Source organism: Papio anubis, chromosome 8 (genome assembly GCF_008728515.1).
Source record: "Papio anubis isolate 15944 chromosome 8, Panubis1.0, whole genome shotgun sequence".
NCBI classification, from domain to species: domain Eukaryota; kingdom Metazoa; phylum Chordata; class Mammalia; order Primates; family Cercopithecidae; genus Papio; species Papio anubis.
This window is the reverse complement of record NC_044983.1, coordinates 72,438,871-72,461,345: the sequence shown is the minus strand read 5'-3', so window position 1 is coordinate 72,461,345 and position 22,475 is coordinate 72,438,871. Positions and strand designations below refer to the sequence as shown.

At 36.2% G+C, this 22,475-nt stretch overlaps 1 protein-coding gene across 3 annotated transcripts in view; it reads right to left on the bottom strand.

Moving 5' to 3' along the window:
• Positions 1 to 22,475, bottom strand: part of ZFHX4 (zinc finger homeobox 4) — a 188,319-nt gene that overhangs the window by 21,733 nt on the left and 144,111 nt on the right. For all 3 annotated transcript variants that reach the window (XM_003902884.4, XM_009213235.3, XM_031669642.1), the window contains exons 5-6: positions 12,333 to 12,401; positions 2,808 to 2,924 (exon numbers count right to left, since the gene is read on the bottom strand). In XM_003902884.4, the coding sequence (XP_003902933.2) occupies positions 2,808 to 2,924; positions 12,333 to 12,401 (186 nt within the window). The remainder of the gene's footprint in view (positions 1 to 2,807; positions 2,925 to 12,332; positions 12,402 to 22,475) is intronic.

The window sequence follows — 22,475 nt, the reverse complement described above, 5'->3', positions numbered from 1 at the left end:
TGCTATAAAACTTGGATATAACAGAAGATGTTATTCAACTCCAAATAATTATAAATTATAATTACCAGTACAGTATTCTTTCTAATGAGACTAGAATGAAAGGATAATTTTAATTGCAATAATGAAGGTTAATTTCCATCCTTCCTCATGTTTACTCCCTTATTAAAAAGTGGTCCCCTTAGCCAAGGCAGAGACATATTACATTTTCAATGCAAATGTATTAATCTGGATAAACTCTGTATTAATTCTTGTACTGCACAGAGCTATAATTTGGATTATAATTAATCTAAAGTGGCACTAGATTTAAATGACAATATAAATGAAGCATTAGAAGGCTTTTCTATTATGAATGAATATTCAACAAATATAACTTGCATATTGCCACGTCTCATTTTGAAAGCTCTACTCCTGCAGATTAATGTCAGCAACATAGCACAACAGCTTACACAAACATAGCCTTCCTAACATATGTTAATTCCTTCCTGTCTAAAAAATTCTGTTAAAGTTGGCTCAAACTACCTTCCCATCTAACATACGAAGATAGTGATTAATTTGTAAGCTTGCTAGTATTTTTTGTTTACATTTATGATACATATAAAGAAAAACAATAAATATAAGTGGTTATTTAATCATTAGAAATACATATGAAAGAAAATCCATGTAATAATTTTTTAAACCTAAAAGCATTCAATTTAGAAGGCAGAAAACTTTGTTAAATGTTCATGTTAGTTGTCAACCACAAGAGCTGTCTTGAAGGCTGGAAGGTTTTAAAGCTAAATATTAGCATTTCAGCAACTGCTTTTAGTTGGTCCTTGCTTAGAGCTTATTTTTTATCCTTACAGATAAACCCAGGAAGGCATTTCTATGGGGATAAAATTTGTTTTAAATAACTACCATTATACAATTGTCTGTATCCTCTCAAATGCCCAAGTCCTGTCTGGATGGTACAATTAGGTGCCTAAGGAAGAACAATAATTCATCAGCCCATTAGGGAGTGATTGAGCCCACTACTTTTGCGGAGCAGTAAGTGGCACTGGTAAAGACAGAGCCTTGGCATCTGTGCTATGTTCCAAGCCAGATTCTTTCCTCAATGGTAAAATTAGATCAATTTTTCTAGAGATTCCCAGAATCCATCCTTTACAAGGTACTAGATATTAGACATTTAAGACCTGGCATAATGTCATATACTTCAGTATTACACGGGCATTGAATTAACACAAATCTGATATCTCTGTTACACATTCTTCTGAAGAATGAGGAGGATATATTCTGCAGTCTGTTTTGGTACTACTATGTGAAAGATACCACTGAACGCAGACAGAACTTTGCCCTCTCTGAACCAGGCAAGCAGCTAATTTGATAAGGTCCATCACAGAAAGGGGAAAAACCGCCTTGCTATTTCCAATCTTTTTCAAATAAAGTTTAGACGGTACCGTCTTTCACATTAACTTATCACTAGGTACTTCTAATTCCTCCTCAGTAACTTCAGGAGCCAGCTTACTAATATACAGCTAAGGCTTCTTTTTACATTGCTTGTGGCTTAATACCAACCTTAGATCTTCTTTGTTTAAGTCAAATCAGAATCATATGTTAGACACTATATCCTAGGAGCAAATCTCAGTGACGCTTTTCTCACTGGCCTCCTGAAAGAAATTTAGTACTGAATAGTGTGGGGAGGGGAGCAGAGAGGCCCTTCAGATAATTTTTAAAGGGAATGCAAAACTTAGATATGCAAGGACTGAATTACAAATGTGGGATGATTCAGGTTTAAATAAACTTGCATGTAAAAATGATATTTTTTGCGCAACCCAATGTCTTCATAGTGAATACAAGCTCCTTTATATGCGGCTGTCACTGGAATTCAAGGAAAAGATAGATGACTACCTGAAACTAATAGGCTTGAACCCGTTTCAGCACTTCTTCTGCTTCAATGAGTCCAACATAATAAAACTAGGTATAGCGTGCAGCAAAAGTAGCCAATGTAATATTCATTGCAACCATAGATTTCCATCTCATACATACAAAGCATGGATGAAGTCATATATTTGCCAAATCAAACACAGTAAAAGCCTTAGGTATCCACACCAGATGCTGGCCTAGGGTTTGTTTGTGCACAAGTAAATGTCATGACACGAAGGTTTGTTTTCAAAGACAGTAGCTTTCATTACTGGGATTTGTCTATTCTAGAAGATCAAAATTACCCAGCACCTAATCCCTTTTCAATGATATTTCCTCTTTCTTAGGCTGAATCATCTGTAAACTTTTTCACTGGATTTTGTTTGAAATACCTCAAATAGATGCCCTAAAAAAGGGCAAATTCCTGAGTGTAAGTTGTAAAAAAGCAAGGAAAACTAGCATTTATTTTTAGGGTTACATGGTTTGGTGGGCGAATACATGTGACTGAATGACAAAATTCAAGTGATATCTAATCCTATGCCTTTGAAAAATTAATATGCCATCAGAGGAATCACAAGTATAGCTAAGATTAATGAAAGGCGCTTAAAAAATTACAAGCACACAAACTGATTTGATTAAAAAATAATCTCACTGGTCGTCCTGTAATATTCTTCAACTTATCCACATCTATTCTGTCAGATGGTTATGATTAAAAATAGGTCAATGGGAGGCTACTGATAGAAATCACATGCAAAATGCACATGCAATGAATAGTAGTGGGAATGTTCAGACAGTTTAAAATGACTAAAAGCTTTTAATAAGTTTTGTGGGGTGGGGGGATGGTGAGGGAAGAGTTGATGGCAGGCAATGGGTGTAGGGAAATGCCAAGGTGAAAGATCCTTGCATCTTACCAGAGTCTTTATTAGAGTTTTTGCCTTCACCATTGTCTCTCTCACTTGTGTCTTTTTCGTCATCCTCGGCCACTGCTGTAGGCTTAATAGCTCCTTCTGCCTCCTCACTTTGTTCTTCTGTTAAGAAAGGCAGACCAATCAGTAGAACTGAAAACCTCCCAAAAATTCACGCTGAAATAAACTAGGTGACCACTTGAAAACTTTGTTATTTATGAATCATCTACAGGTATTCATACTCAAATGAGAACACAAATTTATGCAAAAGTCTATGCTGATCAAAAATGCAAATTTTTTATCTAAAGGATCTTCTTTTGTATCCATTGAGAAGATGGGTCTATACTAAATTAAAATAAATTCTTTTTAGTACAGTTTACACTGAAACATATTTTAGAAATGGGTATAAAGCAATTCTGTGATTTCAATAGTAGAACCTTGTAACAACATAAACCCACTGCTCCATGGACTGGGATAGGTGTCAGGAAAAAAAAAAAAAAACAGATTTTTAGAAAAAATCTTAAACAATATAACAACGGGTTAAATATAAGACAGGTGTTACTCCTGCTTTCAGACCCCAGGCCCCAAAGGAATTCTTTGGAATTTTGTGAGAGTAAGATCTCAAAACTTCAGTTACACTGGGGATTTTTTTTTTTTTTTTTTTCTGTAGGGGGAGCTATACTGGGCTTAGGATATAACAAGGTATACTTCTATGACAACTGCATCACCCCACACCTCATTCACGGGTTCACACCAGCTAGATTACATGGAAATCCTCATAGTAACTCAACCCTATTTAATTATTCTGTAAATCTTAGCTATGCCACTGCTGGTGGATTAATCTGTTTATGCAGTTAGCCTCTATGCTGGGGTTGTGTAGCACTAATCCGTGAAAGGCCCACTGTTCTCTTTCATCCTGCGATCATTTGTCTCTCACTGTGCTGATGTCACATTTTAATGAATTTTTAGCAATCTGAGTAATGCCAGATAACCAGGCTCGCAACTCCCCACAGCATGGCATGCTGTTTTCATTGCAGCACAAAAAATAAAAATCATATTCCCCTGTTCAGGTAGGAATTACATAAATTAGGAGAAGAAGCTAAAATGGGATTTGAAGCACTGGGCTGCTCAATTTCATAAAATCTTTAATGACCATATAAATTAACCCTGGAAAGGCAAAAGGTCACCGACACACATTTGCATACACTCTTCTATTTGCTTTTGATAAGCAGAGCTTTTATGCAGAGAACATGATACAATTAACCCTTCAATAACCATACAAAACGCTGCTATGGACATTTTAAGTGTCAAGCATTAACTGAAAATTACACACTGAATAAAATTTTCATTGCAAATGCTATAGTGATTGAAAGGGGAAATCGTGGCCCTTTCCACACCCCATGTTTTATTAATAACATTCTGACAGCAGAATGAAATATCCACTGTCATATGTAGCAGCTGAGCACCACAAAAAAAAAAAAAAAAAAAAAAAAAAAAAAAAAAAAATTCTATTTAGTGCCTCACTTGCCAGCCATGCTCTACAACTGTGTGAGCAGGACAACAACAGAAGGGGACAGTTCTAGGCGCAATAGGAAACTCTAAAAAGCTAAAGAGAAAACAAGGACATTAAATACATTCAAAATAAGAGTTTGTTTCAACTGTGAGTCCTCAAAGGCACCATACAAATGCATTTATTCCATTTTTGCCCTTTGCCTCTGTACAAAAGCAGAGGGATGGCCCTTGTTTAGGGGGTCAGTCATCTGAGGGTTTGAGAGAAGCTTCCCTTTCAGGCAAATACACTCAGAAATTTAACTTCAAGAAGAGAAAGAAACAACACCTCTTCTGGCGCTAGCCTGCTTTCACCCGTCAGTGATAATTACTGATCAAACACGAGCTCCCTCCTCCCAGCACCAGGCCATGCTGGTAGGTAAAATGCTGGTGGCTGAGCTGGATTTGGGAGGCTGGAGGGCTGAGATCAACTGGATTGGGCTGTGTGTGTCCCTCCCAAGTTCACACACGTGACATGATCTCTAGTTCGCGACCTATGACGGCTTGTGGCAATTACTTTTCAACTCATCCTGGGGAAAGGATGCAAGAATTCTTGGAGTAGATTTACTGGGCCTTTCCCCCAGGGCTGGAAAATAAAGTGTCAGCGTGCTACTGAGTGTCCTTATCTTGAGGGGACATAAAATTGTAAGGGCTATCGCAACTCACATTAATAAAACATTGTGTGTCAGGAGAAGAAAAAGAAAATTATGAAGGCACTAAAAGAAAAGCTACAGTATATAATCTGGGTCTCATCAGACAGATTTTGCAGGGTCCTCTTCTTCATTTTCTGGTATGTGTTTTAAGTGTGAGAGAAATTCCCAGACATGTTCTTCTATACATCACTGTGGTGTCTGACCTCAGCCTGACCCTGGCAACAGTTTGAGAAATCTGAATGTGAACAAAGACTCTGTGTCAGCAGCAGGGAAAGATTGTGGGATAGACGCTCCCCATCAACTTAATCGCAAACAGCAGTTCTGAGGCCATAACTTTGCCCGGCTCCTCCAAGCCACAACTCATAACCTTTAGAGGTGGATTTGCCTGCTATGCCTCTGCTTCTGTGACTTTTTTCCCCTCTCTCTTTTCAGGTTCTTCCTTTGAAGTAGGCAGGCAATTAGCTCTAATGCCCAAGCAATTCAGACCTGTTTTGTGGTTTAGAAGGGGAAAGCTGTTTATTACAGGTAGGCTCTTTGGAGCCATAAGAACTTTGCAAATTTTTAATCATGCAAAAACATAATCAAAAGGTAACTTATACACACCATAAAGTTTCATATAAGTCAGAATAAAAGGGCACTTTTATTCTCAAAGAGGGTTTCAGAAATAAATTTGACATTCATTGTATAAATAGACTTTAGAGTCAAGAGTATGAATGTGGAGAAACCACTTTCTCTGGAAACCCTGTAGGTTAGAACTTGGGTTAAGGGAAGGAGTGGTTACATTCTAACTTTCAACCACCACATATTCTCAGTTGTAAAATATTATGAAATGTAAGGGAAATATATATACACACACACACACACACACATATATATAACACTAAATGTATTAAATAGATACTGTAGAACTGAGGAAAATATACTACATAAAATTCCAAAATAAAGATGCCAAAGCGGTTTTCATAAATAAATCTCTTCACTAATATATTACACCAATAAATCTCTTCACTAATATATTACATGCAGTAATAGTGAAAGTATTAAATCATTTCATGACACTGTTGTATTCAACATAAGTATACATGTATACAGCATATGTATATGTCACATGCATTTTATTCTTTTGCCTCACGAAATACAGAAAATACAATATTTCTATATTAATCTTTACTATATGTTTATACTTAAACTTACCATGTATATCAAGGTCCATTTGAACGTCCCACATCCCAATTTTCAGACAAATGATAATACATTTTCATTTTTACATGTTTCAAAATAATAGAAAGAAGGCAAAATACTGTAGTCTTATATTGTAGAAATATATTACAACAAACTTTCCCGAGCATTTTTGACATGTCTAAAATGATCTTAGTTACTCTACATATACACATTGGCTATATTTAAAAGAAATTTTTTTGAATGACTAGCTTAGAGTATTTTCATTTGAACAATAACAAACAATTGCAAAACTGCTATTAATGTATCCTACAACATTATGCAATTTCTAAGCAATGTACATCAGTCGTATCCCTTTGATCTAAGCAGCACCCAATTGTAGTTATTTCCCATTGTCCTTTTCTCATTATGCAATTTCTAAGCAATGTACATCAGTCATATCCCTTTGATCTAAGTAGCACCCAATTGTGGTTATTTCCCATTGTCCTTCTCTCTCTCTCTCTCTCTCTCTCTCTCTTTCTCTCTTTCTCTCTTTCTTTCGGAGTTCCACTTTATCGCCCAGGCTGGAGTGCAGTGACGCTCTCGGCTCACTGCAACTTCTGCCTCCTGGTTTCAAGCAATCCTCCCACCTCAGCCTCCCAAGTGACTGGGACCACAGGCATGCACCACCACATCCAACTAATTTTTGTATTTTTAGTAGAGATGAGGTCTCATCATGTTGGCCAGGCTGGTTCCAAACTTCTGGCCTCAAGTGATATGCCAACTCAGCCTTTCAAAGTGCTGGAATTACAGGCATGAGCCACTGTGTCTGGCCCTTAGTTCCCATTGTCTTAACATGCAACTGGGTTTGGGATCCCTCTCTTCTGAGTCTGCTAAGAAAGCACGTCATATTTTTTAAACCCATGAAGTGCTCATATAAAGAGGAAACTTAGTAACTTAGACATCCTTAGTTTTATATTAACATATTGAATATCTCTGTACAAGACACCTTGCTTGTGAGCATTCTTTCCTAGACTCCTCTATGATCTCCTTGCCCAGTCATGCCCCACTCAAATCTATTCTTCGAATGATCTACTTAAATCTGACTTCCCAACTTAAAATATTTCAGTGAGTCCTATCACTTACGAAGAAATAACTCAGCCTTCTGTACATAGCGAGAATATGTCCAAGATACCTGGTCCTTGTCTATCACTCCAGTTTCATCTTTGTTCACATTCTACATAACACTTAGTGCTTGGGAACAGTCTTCTTACACTTTAGAGTGTCAGATTCACCCATCTTGGGTTTTTACTGCACCCCATCTTGAAAGGTTCTAGTGTAGTAGGTCTAGAGTTGAACCTGAGAATTTGCTTCTCTGTTGAGTTTCCAGGTAATGCCGATGTTCCTGGTCCAGCTCATGTTTTGTAACCACCATTCAAGAAGCCCAACTCTTTGTAGCGCTTTCTCCCTTCCTATATGTACCATTACAATTCCTTATCTTATTTAGAGCAACTTTTCTTCACTGTGTAAATTCTACTTTTCCTTCAAATCATCTTGGGAAATATCAGTTTCAACATCTATAAAAATGGAGTTAATAATAATTATCTCATAGGTTTGTTATGGAATAACATATACAAATTGGTGAGCACAAGCTTAGTAAAAAAAAAATATTAAAAATCATAGCTGTATTATTACTAGTACTATTGAGTACTATTGTTTTCTTCTCTAAAAAGCCTTCTCTGAACCCTGAACTAGCATTAGTGTTTCTGGATAAATACTTTTTTTCCCAACCTGTATGTTGATGTTGAACCATTCACCACAGTTTAATTTGTGGAAATTATCCGTATATTGCCTACTTGCTGTAATAGGTAAACATATTTTGAAAATAGTGATTATCTTATCCATCTTTGTGCCAGAAGAAGCTGGAACAGTGCCTGGAATACAGTAGGCAGGCAATACATGTTAGTTGGAACAGTGAATTGGGTTTAGAAAGCAAAGTTTGGGAAAGAAAAGGAAGAGTCCATGTGCTACCCCAGCCCCTATTTCCCTTTAATAACATGTAAAAGGGGTGTGTGATTTTGTCTTGGTAGTCTGGCTTGTTTTTTTTTTCTTTTTGCATTTCTCTCTCTACTAAATCACATTTATTATTCAACCCTCTCCAGTCTAGTTTCTGTTCATGTTAATTCCTCCTCTCAAAGTCATCAATGACTCCCATGCTGTAAAATTCAATGGTGACTTCTCTGCATCTTACTTCACTTTCTTTGCTCAACTGATGTTACTCCTCCCTTCTTCTGGAAAATTGTGCCTCTCTTTGGATTTTATTGCATCAGGTAATTGTGATTTTCATCCTGCCTCTCTGAGAATTACTTCTTATTCTCCTTTGCTGGGACCTCCTCTATTAAACAACAACTAAATACTTGAGTGTCTCCACTTATTAGTACTAAGTCCTTTCTCCATCTACATTACCTCCCTAGATGATCTCATCCAGACTCATGGCTTTATATTTTGTAACTCTACTTGGATGTCCAAAAAGTCTATCTAATTTAGTATGCCAAAATCAGAGCTCTCAATGCTCCTCAACACTTCTTACTCCATTTCCCCAACTTTACCATTGCAATTAACAGTGCCACCACCCAGCACAAGCAAGAGTCATCCCTTAGTCTTCTCTTTCCCACTCATATGCATCCTATCCATCAGTAAACCCTACTATTTCTGCTTCCAAGATACTTAATGTATACTGAATCCATCTACTTTACATTTTCCCTGCCAGTACCTTTAATATCTTACTTACATTCCTTATGGTCTTATAACTAGATAAGACTTATTCTTGTATTCCTATAATATATTCTGCACAACTAAATAAAATCAGTCCATTCTCCTGCTTGAACTCTGTCATAGCTTACTATTTCACTTAGAATAACTTAACAACTCCTTACTAGGCTGAAACAATTAAGCCCTTGCCTACTTTTCTGGCTGCATGTTATGCTACACTCCTCCTCACTCCCTCATCTTTCTCCATGATGCGAAAGCTTTCTTTCTCTTCCTGGAATGGGACCAATTTTTTCCAAACTCTGAAGTACATTCTCCCAGACTCTGAATAATTTGCTTCTTTTCATTAACCAGGACTTGGATCACTTGTCATTTCCTCAGAGAACTTCTCTGACTACTGCTTCTAAAGTAGCTGATGAGCTGTCACACAAGAAAGGTCCTCAGATTTTAGCAGAATCACTACCACCTGAGGGGCTTGCTGGATTCCACCTCTAGTGTTTCTGATTCAGTAGGTCTGGGTTGGGCCCAGTAATTTGCATTCTTACAAGTTCCTAGGTCGCGCTGATGCTGTTTGAAATGAGACCACACTTTGAGAACCTCTGCTCTAACAAATCACCTCTTTAACTTCCTTTATCACATTTATTGCAATCTGAAAATACTTTTTTGTTTATTTGTTTAGAGATATTATCTAAAGTGAGGGACTTCATGCATTTTATTCACAATGTTTGCTCAGCAGTCTCTGGCATATAGAAGATACTCACTAATATTTTAAATAAAACTGATGATTTCTAATTTGACTATTTGCGCAACTAAGTCTACGGTGTGATGTCATCCACTGAGATGGAGAAAAGAGAACAAATAGTTTTGCGGAAAAGGAAGTTCAATTTGGAATTTCTTGTGTTTAGCCTCACTACAGAACATCTAGATGAAAATATCCAGAAGGTATGGCAATATCTAAGTCTAAAGATTCTCAGAGAGATTGAAGTAATAATGTAGATTTTGATGTCTTTGTTACAAAGCCTTAAAGAAACGTGTTGACAGGAAGTAATCTCTTTTAGCTTGAAATTTTTGCCATAACTCTTGATTTTGGCCATAGCACTGTTGAGTCATTAATGAAATCTTTTCATTGGTTTGAGGTAGGGAAGGGAGAGTAGGTTTATTCTATTTCAAATTAAATATATTCTCTAGCTTTTTAGGGGAAAATAACATTTTTAAAAGTATTGATGAGACACGCATAAGTAAAGGTAAACTAGCTTTGAAGTTGGTATTTTTTATGAGGAATGTCCTGACTATATGGAAGCAATGTTTTCACTTGCAAAATTGTTTTTATTTTAAGTATTCCAATATGCCATTGTGAATGCAAAGGACTTTCGATAATCATTTATTGTTCTATATAGCATGTTACTATTCCAATTGGATAAATCTGGAAACTGAGGTCATACTTATATAGCAGAAATACATAGCTGAAATAAATGAGGTGTGTTGTAGTAGGAGGAGTGAATCTCCTTTTAAATTATCTGAATATAATGCAGCTAAGAAGGTGTAAATGCCTTTTTTAAACAAATTTTATATATATATATTATATATACCAAAGCAAAAGGATTAGAGGATATGTTGACATGGCTATACAAAATCCAATGAATTCAATAATTACCAAAAATAACTCCATCGACTAGACTTTTTGACTTGTGAAAAATAATATCCAGCTTATTAATATATACATTGTATAAAATCTATAATTTAGGTGAAGTTTCATAGTGTATAAATATCGATGTGAAAAATTATTAGCAGAAGTTTTAACTTATTCTTTAAGAAGCTAAAAACATCCACAAAAAAAAAAAAAAAAAAAAGAGTGCGTTCAGGCACAGACCTTATATCCTTCAGAAACATTCACTCAAAATGGATTACAGACCTAACTGCAAAACACAATGCCATAAAACTCCTAGAAGATAACATAAGGGAAAATCTGGATGACTTTGGGGTTAGCAATAACTTTTTAGATACCACACTAAAGGCATGATCTATGAAAGAAAGAATTGATAAGCTGGACTTCATTAAAATTAAAATTTTTGCTCTTTGAAAGATACTGTGGGAAAATAATGAGACAAGCCACAGACAGGAAGAAAAGATTTGGAAAATACATATCTGATAAAGGACTGTCATATGAAATATACAAAGAACTCTTACAACTCTTACAAGCAAACAAACAACTCAATTAAAAAATCGGCCAAAGACCTTAACAGACACCTCACCAAAGAAGATATACAGATGGCAAATAGGCATATGAAAGATTACATGAATGAAAAAATCCACATCACATATCATCAGGGAAATGCAAATGAAAACAACAATGAGATACAACTACACACCTATGAGAATGGCCAAAATCCAGAACACTGACAACATCAAATGCTGGTGATAATGTGGGACAACAGGAACTCTCATTCATTGCTGGTGGGAATGTAAAATGGTACAACCACTTTGGAAGACAGTTTGGTGGTTTCTTACAAAACTAAACATGCTCTTATCATACAATCTAGTAATTGTACTCCTTGGCATTTATCAAAGGGAGTTGAAAATTTATGTCCACACAAAAGCCTAGACACAGATGCTCATAATAGTTTTATTTGTAATTGCCAAAACTTGGATTCAACCAAGTTGTTCTCAGTAGGTGAATAAATGAACTGTGATATATCCAGACAATGATTATATATTATTCAGCACTAAAAGGAAATAAGCTATCAAGCCATGTAAAGACATAGAGAAAACTTAAATGCATATTACTAAGTGAAAGAAGCCAATCTATAAAAACTACATACTGTTTGATTCCAACTATATGACATTCTGGAAAAAGTCAAACTATAGAGACTATAAAGGATCACTGGTTTCCAGGGGTCAAGAAGGTGGAAACAATGAATAGACTGGCACAGAAGATTTATAGGGAAGTGAAACTGTTCTATAATTATAACAGTAGATATATGTCTTTATGCTTTTGTCCACACCCATAAAATGTACAACACCAAGAGTAATTGCTAATGAAAACTGCGGTGTAGGAGTGATAACATTGTGTCAATACAGATTCATTACTGAACAAGTGTACCACTCTGATGGGCAGACAGTGATAATGAAGGAGGCTATACATGTGTCAGGGGAGAGGGTATTGGGGAAATCTATACCTTCCTCTCAATTTGCTGTTAACCTAAAACTGCTCTAAAATGTAAAGTCAATTTACATATACTTCCAATTATTGAATTTATTTGATTTTGCTTTTTATTTGAATAAGCCATATGATCAGATCTAATTAAAGAAGTTCCAGAGAATGTTTATTACTTCAATTGTGAGAATGACAAAAGCAACTCATTTAGGACAGGGAAATATTTTGAGAAGGAATAGGAACCATTACCTGAGGTTGATCTCAACTGCTGCTCTGTAAGATCATCATCACAAGTCCTGGCTCCCAATGAGGCAGTTTCTGCAGAAGACATCAGAGTGAAAGGTAATCAGCATGCTATATCTAGCTCTCACATCATGGCTAATATCACAAGAACCCAAAATTTGGCAATCAGGAGAGATAAGTATCAGGTGAAGCTCAGGTAAGTCTCCAGCACACCTTATATCCTAGTGAGCAGTAGCTGGCAAAATGAGCCCAGGGAGTGATAGGATTAGATTTAATTCTTAATTATTAGCAGCACAGAACAAACACACTGGTAGAGAAAATATGGGAACAGGAAAGGCTCATTATGATTTTTGTCATTGGACTATTTGGCCAAGCATACATTTTATAGGATTATGTGTTAGAGTGACAATAGCACATTACATAAATTATGAGCATACTTTTACTTCTCTGATAAGGTACCAGAAAGCAAAGAAAAAATCATTACTGTATATGATAGCTGATGTGCCAAAGCAAACATCAGGCACTGGAGGGGGCACCTGAAGAATAAGTCCAAATCATCAGCAAATCCACATCTTTATTCTTATCTTTTATTTGAGCTTTAGAGCAAAAGAGCCAAAAATGTCTTGGTTTACAAAACTCAACACCAAACACAAATCATATAGTCACCTAACTGTGATTCCTTTTTGCACCCTATTGTAGGGGAACCTATGGAATAAACAAAACAACTGGACCTCAGAAATTTCCTTCAACATCTCATTCCTTCTCCACACCAAGTCACCACCTGCTGTTGATTCCATTTTACCAAGTCTCTTGTCATGAGTGCTCTCTGTTCCCTCTGTCTTCTTCTCCTTCCTGACCATTTCAGCAGCCTCTATAATCATCTATATGCCTCAAATTCCCTGTCTTTCCAATCCAATCCCTCATAAAATCTCAAGAGTTATCTTTTTAGAAGATAGAATCTTGAATACAAATCATTTCTCCATCACTTCTAGGTGTGAGTGAATTACTTAGCCTCACTAAACCTCAAGTCCTTCATGCATAAAATGAAGATAGAACTATGTAAATAGTAACAGTAAAAGAAAATAATACAACTAAAGGTGCAACGTGATATAGTCTTTAACATCTGAAGAGACCAGATGTTATCAAAAAGTTAAAAAAAATGGTCACATAATTCCTAACTTAATCATGTTTACTTACTATTTCTAGCAATGGCATCTCTGGTTGATTCTGAAGACTTTCATTAAACAAATAATTAACCTTGAAAATAGAAGCGCATAACAAGGCACTATTATTGCATTTACTAATTGTCTTTCCTTCTGTGTATAAAACCTTTGACCTTTAGTAGTAATCTATTTAAAAACAATACAATCATAATAAATACTCAGTGCCCCCCCACCAAAAAACCATTATGTTAAATTCATCATGAAAGAAAAAATTTAATCTCAATGTTTACTTATAAACCCATGAGTAGCTTCCAAATACATCACAGCCTTAATGGACATCCTCCATGTCACTCAAGAAGTCCACCTTCTTTCTCTTGACAGCTTCTCATGTGGTTATGCCTTGATCAACGTGGTTCCTTTGATTTTGAATGCCTTTTTGTTCTTCCCCTGTTAGCCTCCTATTCTTCCCTCAGAACCAAAAGCACGTGAAGCCTCCTCTGTGCACCCATCATGATTAACTTACATGTATGTTTCAGCACTTATCATGATGTATTAATTTTCACATGGTCCAGGTATGTTTCCCCAATAAATTTTGATTTCCTCAAATGCAGCTTTTCATTTCATGGATTCTCAAGTAAGGACAGAGTAAGACATCAAAGTCACCTAAGACGCTTTCATAGAAAATACTAACCTACATCCTATATCCTCAAACAGATGAATCTGAAGATGAGAACTTTCTTGTAGCTTCCCAGAGCTTCAGGACTCTAAATTCAGAGCTCTGTCAACTATACCACAGATAATACAAATGCAGACAATACCCCCGCTCTCTCTCTATGTGTGTGTGTATGTGAAAACCATTTCTCTTTTTTCTAGCGAAGAATCAACATAATTTATCAGAAAATCTCTACCACTACCTCCACATACACATTTCAATGTATTATATAGACTTGTTCAAAATGAATGTCAGTAGTACCTAGGTGACTTTGACCAAATAACTGCTATTCCTTAAAGATTAATGAAAGTAAAAATAAAACAACGACAAATTATTGAGTTCATATCTCTGCCAGGTACTGTGATAAGCTATTTGTATAGAAACCATCGTGTAATCCTCACAATAACATAATGAGGCAATTATTAATCCTTCTTTTACAAATCAAGAAGCTAGAGTTTAAATAGGTTAAAGTAATTTGCCTCAGGTCACAAAGTTAGAAACCAATAGCCTGGAATGAAACCCTTGTCTGTCTGGTATAAAAGTCTGTCAAATTATCAATGTGTCTAGTTGTAATACCACAATATTTGGGGGCCTGTAAAGGTTTGCCTAGTCTTAGCAAAGGTCAGAAACCAAGTTGTGGGGAAAGCAACTTTTCTCTAGACCAGTGAAAATTCTGCTGTTTCATAACATATGTATGCTCCTTGAATATAAAATATAACCAAATAATAATTTGGTGCCATATTAAAGTTACTTCATTTGATAGTGATTTAATGAAATGTACAAAATGTCAAAATCAGAAACTGTTGTTTAATCTTACAAATTAGGTCATGTGGTACTTAGAGACTGCTCCAATGAGAGCTACCTGTACAAATAATTTCATAAAGGAATGTTTAGATCCTCAATAGTGTTGCTCTCTTCATACAAATATAAATATTTTAATAAAGGAGCTTTTAACTTATAAAATGAAATGATTAATCTATATTCTTCTGCCTGTGTAAAATGAAATGTTTAAAATCTAGTAATGATACATAGCATCTTACAATATATCACCTTAATAACTGATCTGTAATAACAGATCTGACTGCTGTTAACACGATTTGTCTCTTTTGCCGGTGATTTAATTAGATTACTAATTTGTGTTCTCTAGCACCTGACCTTCCTTGTTTTAATACTCTTTAAAAAAATGCCATTGACTTAGCTTTTCCAGTATTCTACCCTATCCTGTCAATTTGGTGATAATCACGCATTTGAAAATTATGCCAAATTATGCTATTTTTATTAACACAATGTGGGAGTAATCGACATCATTTTCTGTGGAATAGTGTATTGATCATCACAATCGCCATCAACAACAACATTTTACAGTGTATCTGCTCTGTGCCAAGTACTGAATGATATCGTTATGTGTGTTATGACACCCATAGCAAGTGATGGAGCTGGGATTTGAACCCACACAGTTTTATTTCAGAGATAGTTCTCTTAAACACAATGATAGATTGAACCATAGTTTTTAAATCCTACAAGTAGCTTTCCTTTTTTTAATTCTGCATTTATTTCTAGTGTTCATTTTTGTTGTTCTCTTTCAGGTCTGAATTCTTCTAATCACCTATTTCTTTAGCCTAACCTAAATGGTTACATCTACAAAAACCAAGCTTAATGCCAAAATGTTTAAGGTTCCCATTCCTTAAATGGAGTCTCACTCTGTAACCCAGGCTGGAGTGCAGTGGCGCGATCTCAGTTCACTGCAACCTCCACCTCCCGGGTCCCGGTTCAAGAAGCAGTTCTCTTGCCCCAGCCTCCCAAGTAGCTGAGCTTACAGCCACGCACCACCATGCCCAGCTAATTTCTGTATTTTTAGTAGAGATGGGGTTTCATCATCTTGGCCAAACTGGTCTTGAACTCCTCACCTTGTGATCTGCCCGCCTCAGCCTCCCAAAGTGCTGGAATTAGAGGCATGAACCACCGTCAATTCCTTTTGATCATAAGAATGAAAGTTCTCACCGCCCTTTCTCTCACTATTTTTTACTGCCACATCTACCCCTAAGCCTCTCCATAATGAGTCTCCAACTCATTACTCATTTCTACCTTTTCCTTCCCTGAACAAGCGATACTTATTCTGGTAAGTAAACTGACAACTTTCAGGTATTTAATCTCAGTTCAAATATCATCACGTTCCCATCTGGCAAATCTTCCGCCCCCATCCCAGTCCCCTCACCGCTAATTGGGGTAACAATTTTGCAAAACTATAATCCATACAAATCTCATGGCCATGGAAAGATTTGGAATTTTAATTTTTTAACAGTCCAGATATTTATGCAGAGAATTACAAGATCAAGATATGGGAATAAATTTAACCTGTACTAGGTGACTGCAACAGCCATGGGCAAAATTTGGGATGCATTCAGCACAACTTGAGAGGCAACTGGAATTTTTGAAATAATGGATATATGTTCAAGCTGCCAAGCATAGTACTAATACTATTTGCCTATGAAACTTCCACATCTCACCTCCTCCCAATAACTTGCTAATGCATTAAACAATAAAGTATAGTACTATTCTTACAAAATGTTTAGCACATAAAATAAAATATATACCACCAGAGTAAATATTAAGCCAACTGGTGTAAAATAGTAAAGGGAAAGAAAAACATTTTCTGTATTCCTATGCAACATTATGAATCCCATGTTATTTTCATTTACAATAAGCCCAACTCTTACTTTTTTTTTTTTTAAATTGGAGAAAAAGACTAAATTCTATGATAGAGTTCACAAGTGTCAAACAACCTTCACTCCTCAGCCCTTCTAGCCATGCCTTTTCTGTTTTACTTTTGAAGCTTTTCCCACTTCTACTGGAGCTATGTGACTAATTGTAAAAGGATATTTTAGAGCCTATGAATACAATAAAAGATATTAGCAGCACTCTAATTGCAAACTAATAAATTATCATTTTTGGAAACCTGTTGGGTGCTAGGCATGTATCTTGCATTTCCTTATTTAATCCTCACGGTAATCTGCAACAGAAAAAAAATCATCGTGTTTATGGAAGAGATGAGATATCAAAGCTCAGACAGTTCAACTTTTTCCAAAGGCACAGAGCAGCAGAAATGAGATTTGAAGGAGTGACTCCAAAGCTCTGTACCTCCCCGCTGGACAGCACTGCCTCTAGGCAGCCCTCAGGACTCCTGAGCCAGGCAGCCTGAAAACTACATTTTTTTTCCTCCTTAAAAAAAAAAAAAAAAAAAAAGCTCACATCGCTTCAAAGCAAATTCATCACAACAAGCATAATATTTAGAAGAATACATCAAATTCACCATTTATTATTATCTTAGTAGTCGATATTTTAACAATGCCCTCTGAACTTGTTTTGGCATTGCAAAAGTCAAGTCAGTGTGTCCAGATAAAGCAAGTTCACAATTAAAAATGATTTCAAGTGGTCTTCTCCATCCTTTTCCTAAGTGGATACAAAGACTGCTCTTCTAAAAAGCTGAGCAACTCAGCATGCTACCAAATGGTTTTGAGTAACCAAGCAACATCATCTTTGTTGACCTGTAGTGCTTTCTCTTAAATTATTTCTTCCAGGCAGTAATAGATTGAAGTGCATTGGATGCTCCAGTGTCAATTATCTGAATGGGGCTGGATTTGTAATTCTTTTATTTTCTGGAAAAGTAAAGCTCCTTTGCCCTACCCTGTCTGTTTTTACCCAGAAGTTATTTTTATATAGTTAGGGAGTACTATCTCCTGGGGCCTCCTCAGCCAGGAATTTGTGATCACTTCTTTCTGCTTCTTGAGTCATCTATGACCTCGGTGTAATGGAGCCTCAAAAGAATATAATAAGTTCCTGATATAAATTAGTTGCAATAAATTACTTATCTTCTTAATGTCTTACATTTTAAAGTGCTTTTATTAAAACATTCGTTCTTAAATTTACTAATTCCTAATATATTTCTCCATATAAGAATCTATTTCATTTCTGATTGTTTTGAAATTAAAGATCAAACTTCAGTGAGGATAATTTCAGTGTAAAATCGTGTTTCCATCTATCAACCAGTTGCCCAATTATCTAGATTTAAGTCCTTATAGCAGGGGTCCCTAACCCCAGGGCTGTGGATCACTATTGGTTCGTGGCTTGTTAGGAACGGGCCGCCCTGCAGAAGGTGAGCGGCCTGCAAGCAAGCGTTTACCGCCTGAGCTCCACCTTGCGTCAGATTAGAGGCAGCGTTAGATTCTCATGGTAGCATGAACCCTCTAATGAATTGCACCTGCAAGGGATCTAGGTCATGTGTTCCTTGTGAGAATCTAATGCCTGATGATCTGAAGTGGAACAGTTTCATCCCCAAACCATCTACACCTGACCACTCCGTCTGTGGAAAAACTGTCTTCCATGAAACCAGATCCTGGTGCCAAAAAAGTTGGAGACCACTGCCTTATGGGATTCATCAAAATTTCTCTTTATATTGTCTAGAACAAGGTTCATTCCTCAGCATACTGTGCTGGTTTTGCTAGGTTGCTCATCAGCATAGGAAACTGATCCCTATCCATAAACTGATCCCTCTTCCACCCAACAATAGCTTTTGTTCATGGTGAGCACTGGGTAGTTATTTCAACTCTTTGCTTCCTATCTCAAAACCAGCTCTTATTTTATTGTGGTAAGAACACTAAACAGGAGGTTTACTGTCTTAACAAATGTTTATGTGCACAATATAGTATTGTTGCCTATAGGTACAACGTTGTGCAGCAGATCTCTAGAACTTATTCCTATTACTTAACTGAAACTTTATATCCTTTGTTTATAACTCCCCATTTCTCCTACCCCTCCATCCCTGGCAACCACCATTCTACTCTTTGATTTATAAATTTGACTATTTTAAATACTTTAGACTGCTTTAGTGGAATCATACAATATTTCTGTTTTCATGATAGGGTTCATCCAATGTTGTCTCACAGCTAGTTTTTAATTCATGAAAGCCTCTATTTTCTACTCCACAGTTACTAGGTTTTTCAAATAGCTGTATACTAGGTCAAAAGTCTTTTGAAATTATTTTTTAATAGAGAAGAAAAAAATAGTTATCCAGCAGTACTTCTTTATCTTTACTTCCTTTAACTCTTTCAAAGACTCCTTACAGGGTGGTATGGTTTGGATGTTTGTCCCTTCTGGAACTCATGTTGAAATGTGGTTCCCAGTGTTGGAGGTAGGGCCTGGTGGGAGGTGATTGGCTCATGAGGGCAAATCCCTCATGAATGGTTTAGCACCATTCCCTTGGTGATAAGCGAGTTCTCACTCAGTTCATGCAAGATCTGGTTGTTTAAAATAGTCTGGGACCTTCCCCTTTCCTCTGTCCTTTAATCCCACTCTTGCTATGTGATGTGCCTGCCTTCCCTTTGCCTTCTGTCATGATTGGAAGCTTACTGAGGCCATCACCAAGAGCAGATACTGGTGTCATGCTTATACAGCCTGTAGAACCATGAGCTAATTAAGCTTCTTTTCCTTATATATTGTTCTGCCTCAGATATTTATTTATAGTGATGCAAAAATGGCCTAACATACAAAAGTATCTTTACTCTCAAGCAAGCTGCATTTCTTTGGCTCAGTCCTATTATTTGGTTCTTGGAAGCGTCTATAACTTCTCTTACACTTTCATCTCAAAGACCTGTGATGATGGGTGCCTCCCTCTAAGATTGCACTGTTTTTAAATGACAACAACCATAGAGTTGAATCAATGTCACAAGTTTTTAAAAATACTTTCTTGATTCTCTAATTTCATAATTCCCAATATTTTATTTTCATCACAATGAGTTACTTGGGCATATTTCTTTGGAGCCATTATCCATGAAATCATCATTCACTCTTGCTGTGAAGAATCAGAGAACATAATCCCTGTGTTGAAATAATGGTCAATTCTTTCTTAACTATCTGAGATTTATTGTTTTTGCTTGAGAAGTTTGGGCAAGCAAAGATAAAAGGGAGATATCAGTGACATAAAATTGCCGACTTCTGCTACAGCAACCCTGCCCTCAGAAACCTAAGTTGTTCAAAGAAGTATTTCATTAGGAGAATGTTGGCTGCTCTTGGAGCAAGGAAAAAACACCATGGAGTTAAGAACCAAATCCAAATACACTTGGGCCTGAATCCCAGCTCCACCAGTTTCTAGCTATTTGATACTGTCCAAGTTACTTAACCTCCTTGAAATTCAGGATTCTATATGTGCAAGTGGAAACAATAGTAAATTTGCAGGATGGTAATAAGGAGAAAAGTTAATAAATACAAAGTGTATAGTACTGAATAAGTAGTAACTGTACTTATGCATAATTCTTCTCGGGCTTTAATCAATCCTGCTGAACACAAGTTACTCAAAGAAAAGACTACATCAATTTGGTACTATGGCTTTATGGCTTTTTAGACTGTATTTATAAGTAATGTACTCTTTGTCCATCAGTTAAGTTAGTGTTTTAGGCCTTTAAAATATCACTATTATTTGTGCAGATATTTTGGAGGTAGCAAATGTTAACAAAACTAAACATTGATTTCTTAAGCATTGTAGTTTGAAAGTTTTGTTTTTTTTTTTTTAAAGTAAATCCCTAAGCGAATTTTACACATGCTGCAATAACAGCAGTATGTGTATCAATTTGTAAAGGCTTGGCCTTTTACAAAAATCATAGTGAGGCTGGGTGCAGTGACTCACTCCTATAATCCCAGCACTCACTTTGGGAGGCCAAAGCAGGAGGATCACCTGAGCCCAGGAGTTCCAGAGCAGCCTGGCAACAAAGTGAGACCTTGTCTCTACAAAACATAAAAATAACTAGTCAGGTAGAGTGGCACATGCCTGTAGTCCCAGCTAATCCAGAGGCTGAGGCAGGAGGATTGGTTGAGCCCAGGAGTTTGAGGTTACAGTGAGCTATAATCGTACTGCTGCACTCTAGTCTCAGCAACAAAGTGAGACCCTGTCTCAAAAAATGAAAATGAAAATAAACAAAAATGACAATGACAGAATATGAACTTTGAAGGACTGGTAATAATATACAAGTCAGCCCTAGGTAAGTTTTTTCCTTGCAAAAGAGGGGATCCTCTGCTCCCCACACCAAACTTCCACCATCCACCTTCTGGTAAGAGAAAAACTTGATGATAAGTTACAAACAATCTCAGAATATATAGGCCTACAAATGTGGCAGTCTGCAAAACTCTAAACATTTTCATCCGTACACAAATATTGGATTTGAGTAATTTTCTAGATTATTCCCTATGTTGCAGTCACCTAAATCATATGCCTTACTGAACACACCATTAAGACACAAAACATTTCTTTTTCTTGAAAACAATTCATAATGAACCCAAAGATAGATAATACTTTAGAGCTTTCACAAAGGCAGTGTTTAACGGGAAATGCATAAAATAAGAAGCTCAATAAGGAAGCCTTTTCTTCAATCTGTAAAAATTTAAACTGATCTATTAATATGTTGGCACCAGTGTCCTCATCTGTAAAATGGGGATACAATTACCTCCTTTCTTGCGATCACACCTAGTCACTGTAAGGATGAAATGTAAGTTGTTATCACCATCTCTAGGTGCACATGTAAAACAAATAAATAAAATCTTGCTACTATACTTTCTAAATATTTAATACTTATATATCCTGCCATGGAATGTATCACTACTACTTATAATAAACTACTCTTTACAGTTATATACATAGGAGAAATTATTGCTTCCCATAGGTAGGGTTATTTATTTTGTGAATTATATTTGGCCATAAAAGAAAATCCTCAGATAACTAGATGATGTTTTTTACCAACATGATAATTGTTGAAATAAATTTACCATTAACCTAAGATGCAGTAAAGTTTCTGAAATTCTATGTAAATAATCCTTGGCTTGGAACTTTCTGCATCTCATCACATTCAAAAAGGTCAAATTTATATAGTTATATACACCAAATTATACTTATGAGAACTAACCTAGGCAATGATGGATACAAACATAAGTGAAAGAGATCTGGAAAGGAAAAGTTAGTGAAAATATTCATCGTCCCAGAAAAGGAAGATTAGAAAAGCTATCTTGTGCCAAGAATGAAAACTGTGCTATTGGAACCTGCTATGAATTTTTGAGACAATACTTATGCATATCCATGAAATGTTTATTTAATAAATCATTCACTAATGAGCAAACAGATTGATGAGATTTGGCATATTGCTCTCTTTGGACTGTGTAAGCAGTAGAAAAAATGGTTTCTGAGACATAGCCAATTTATTTTCTCCTGTGCCTGAATGCATGTATTGGCAA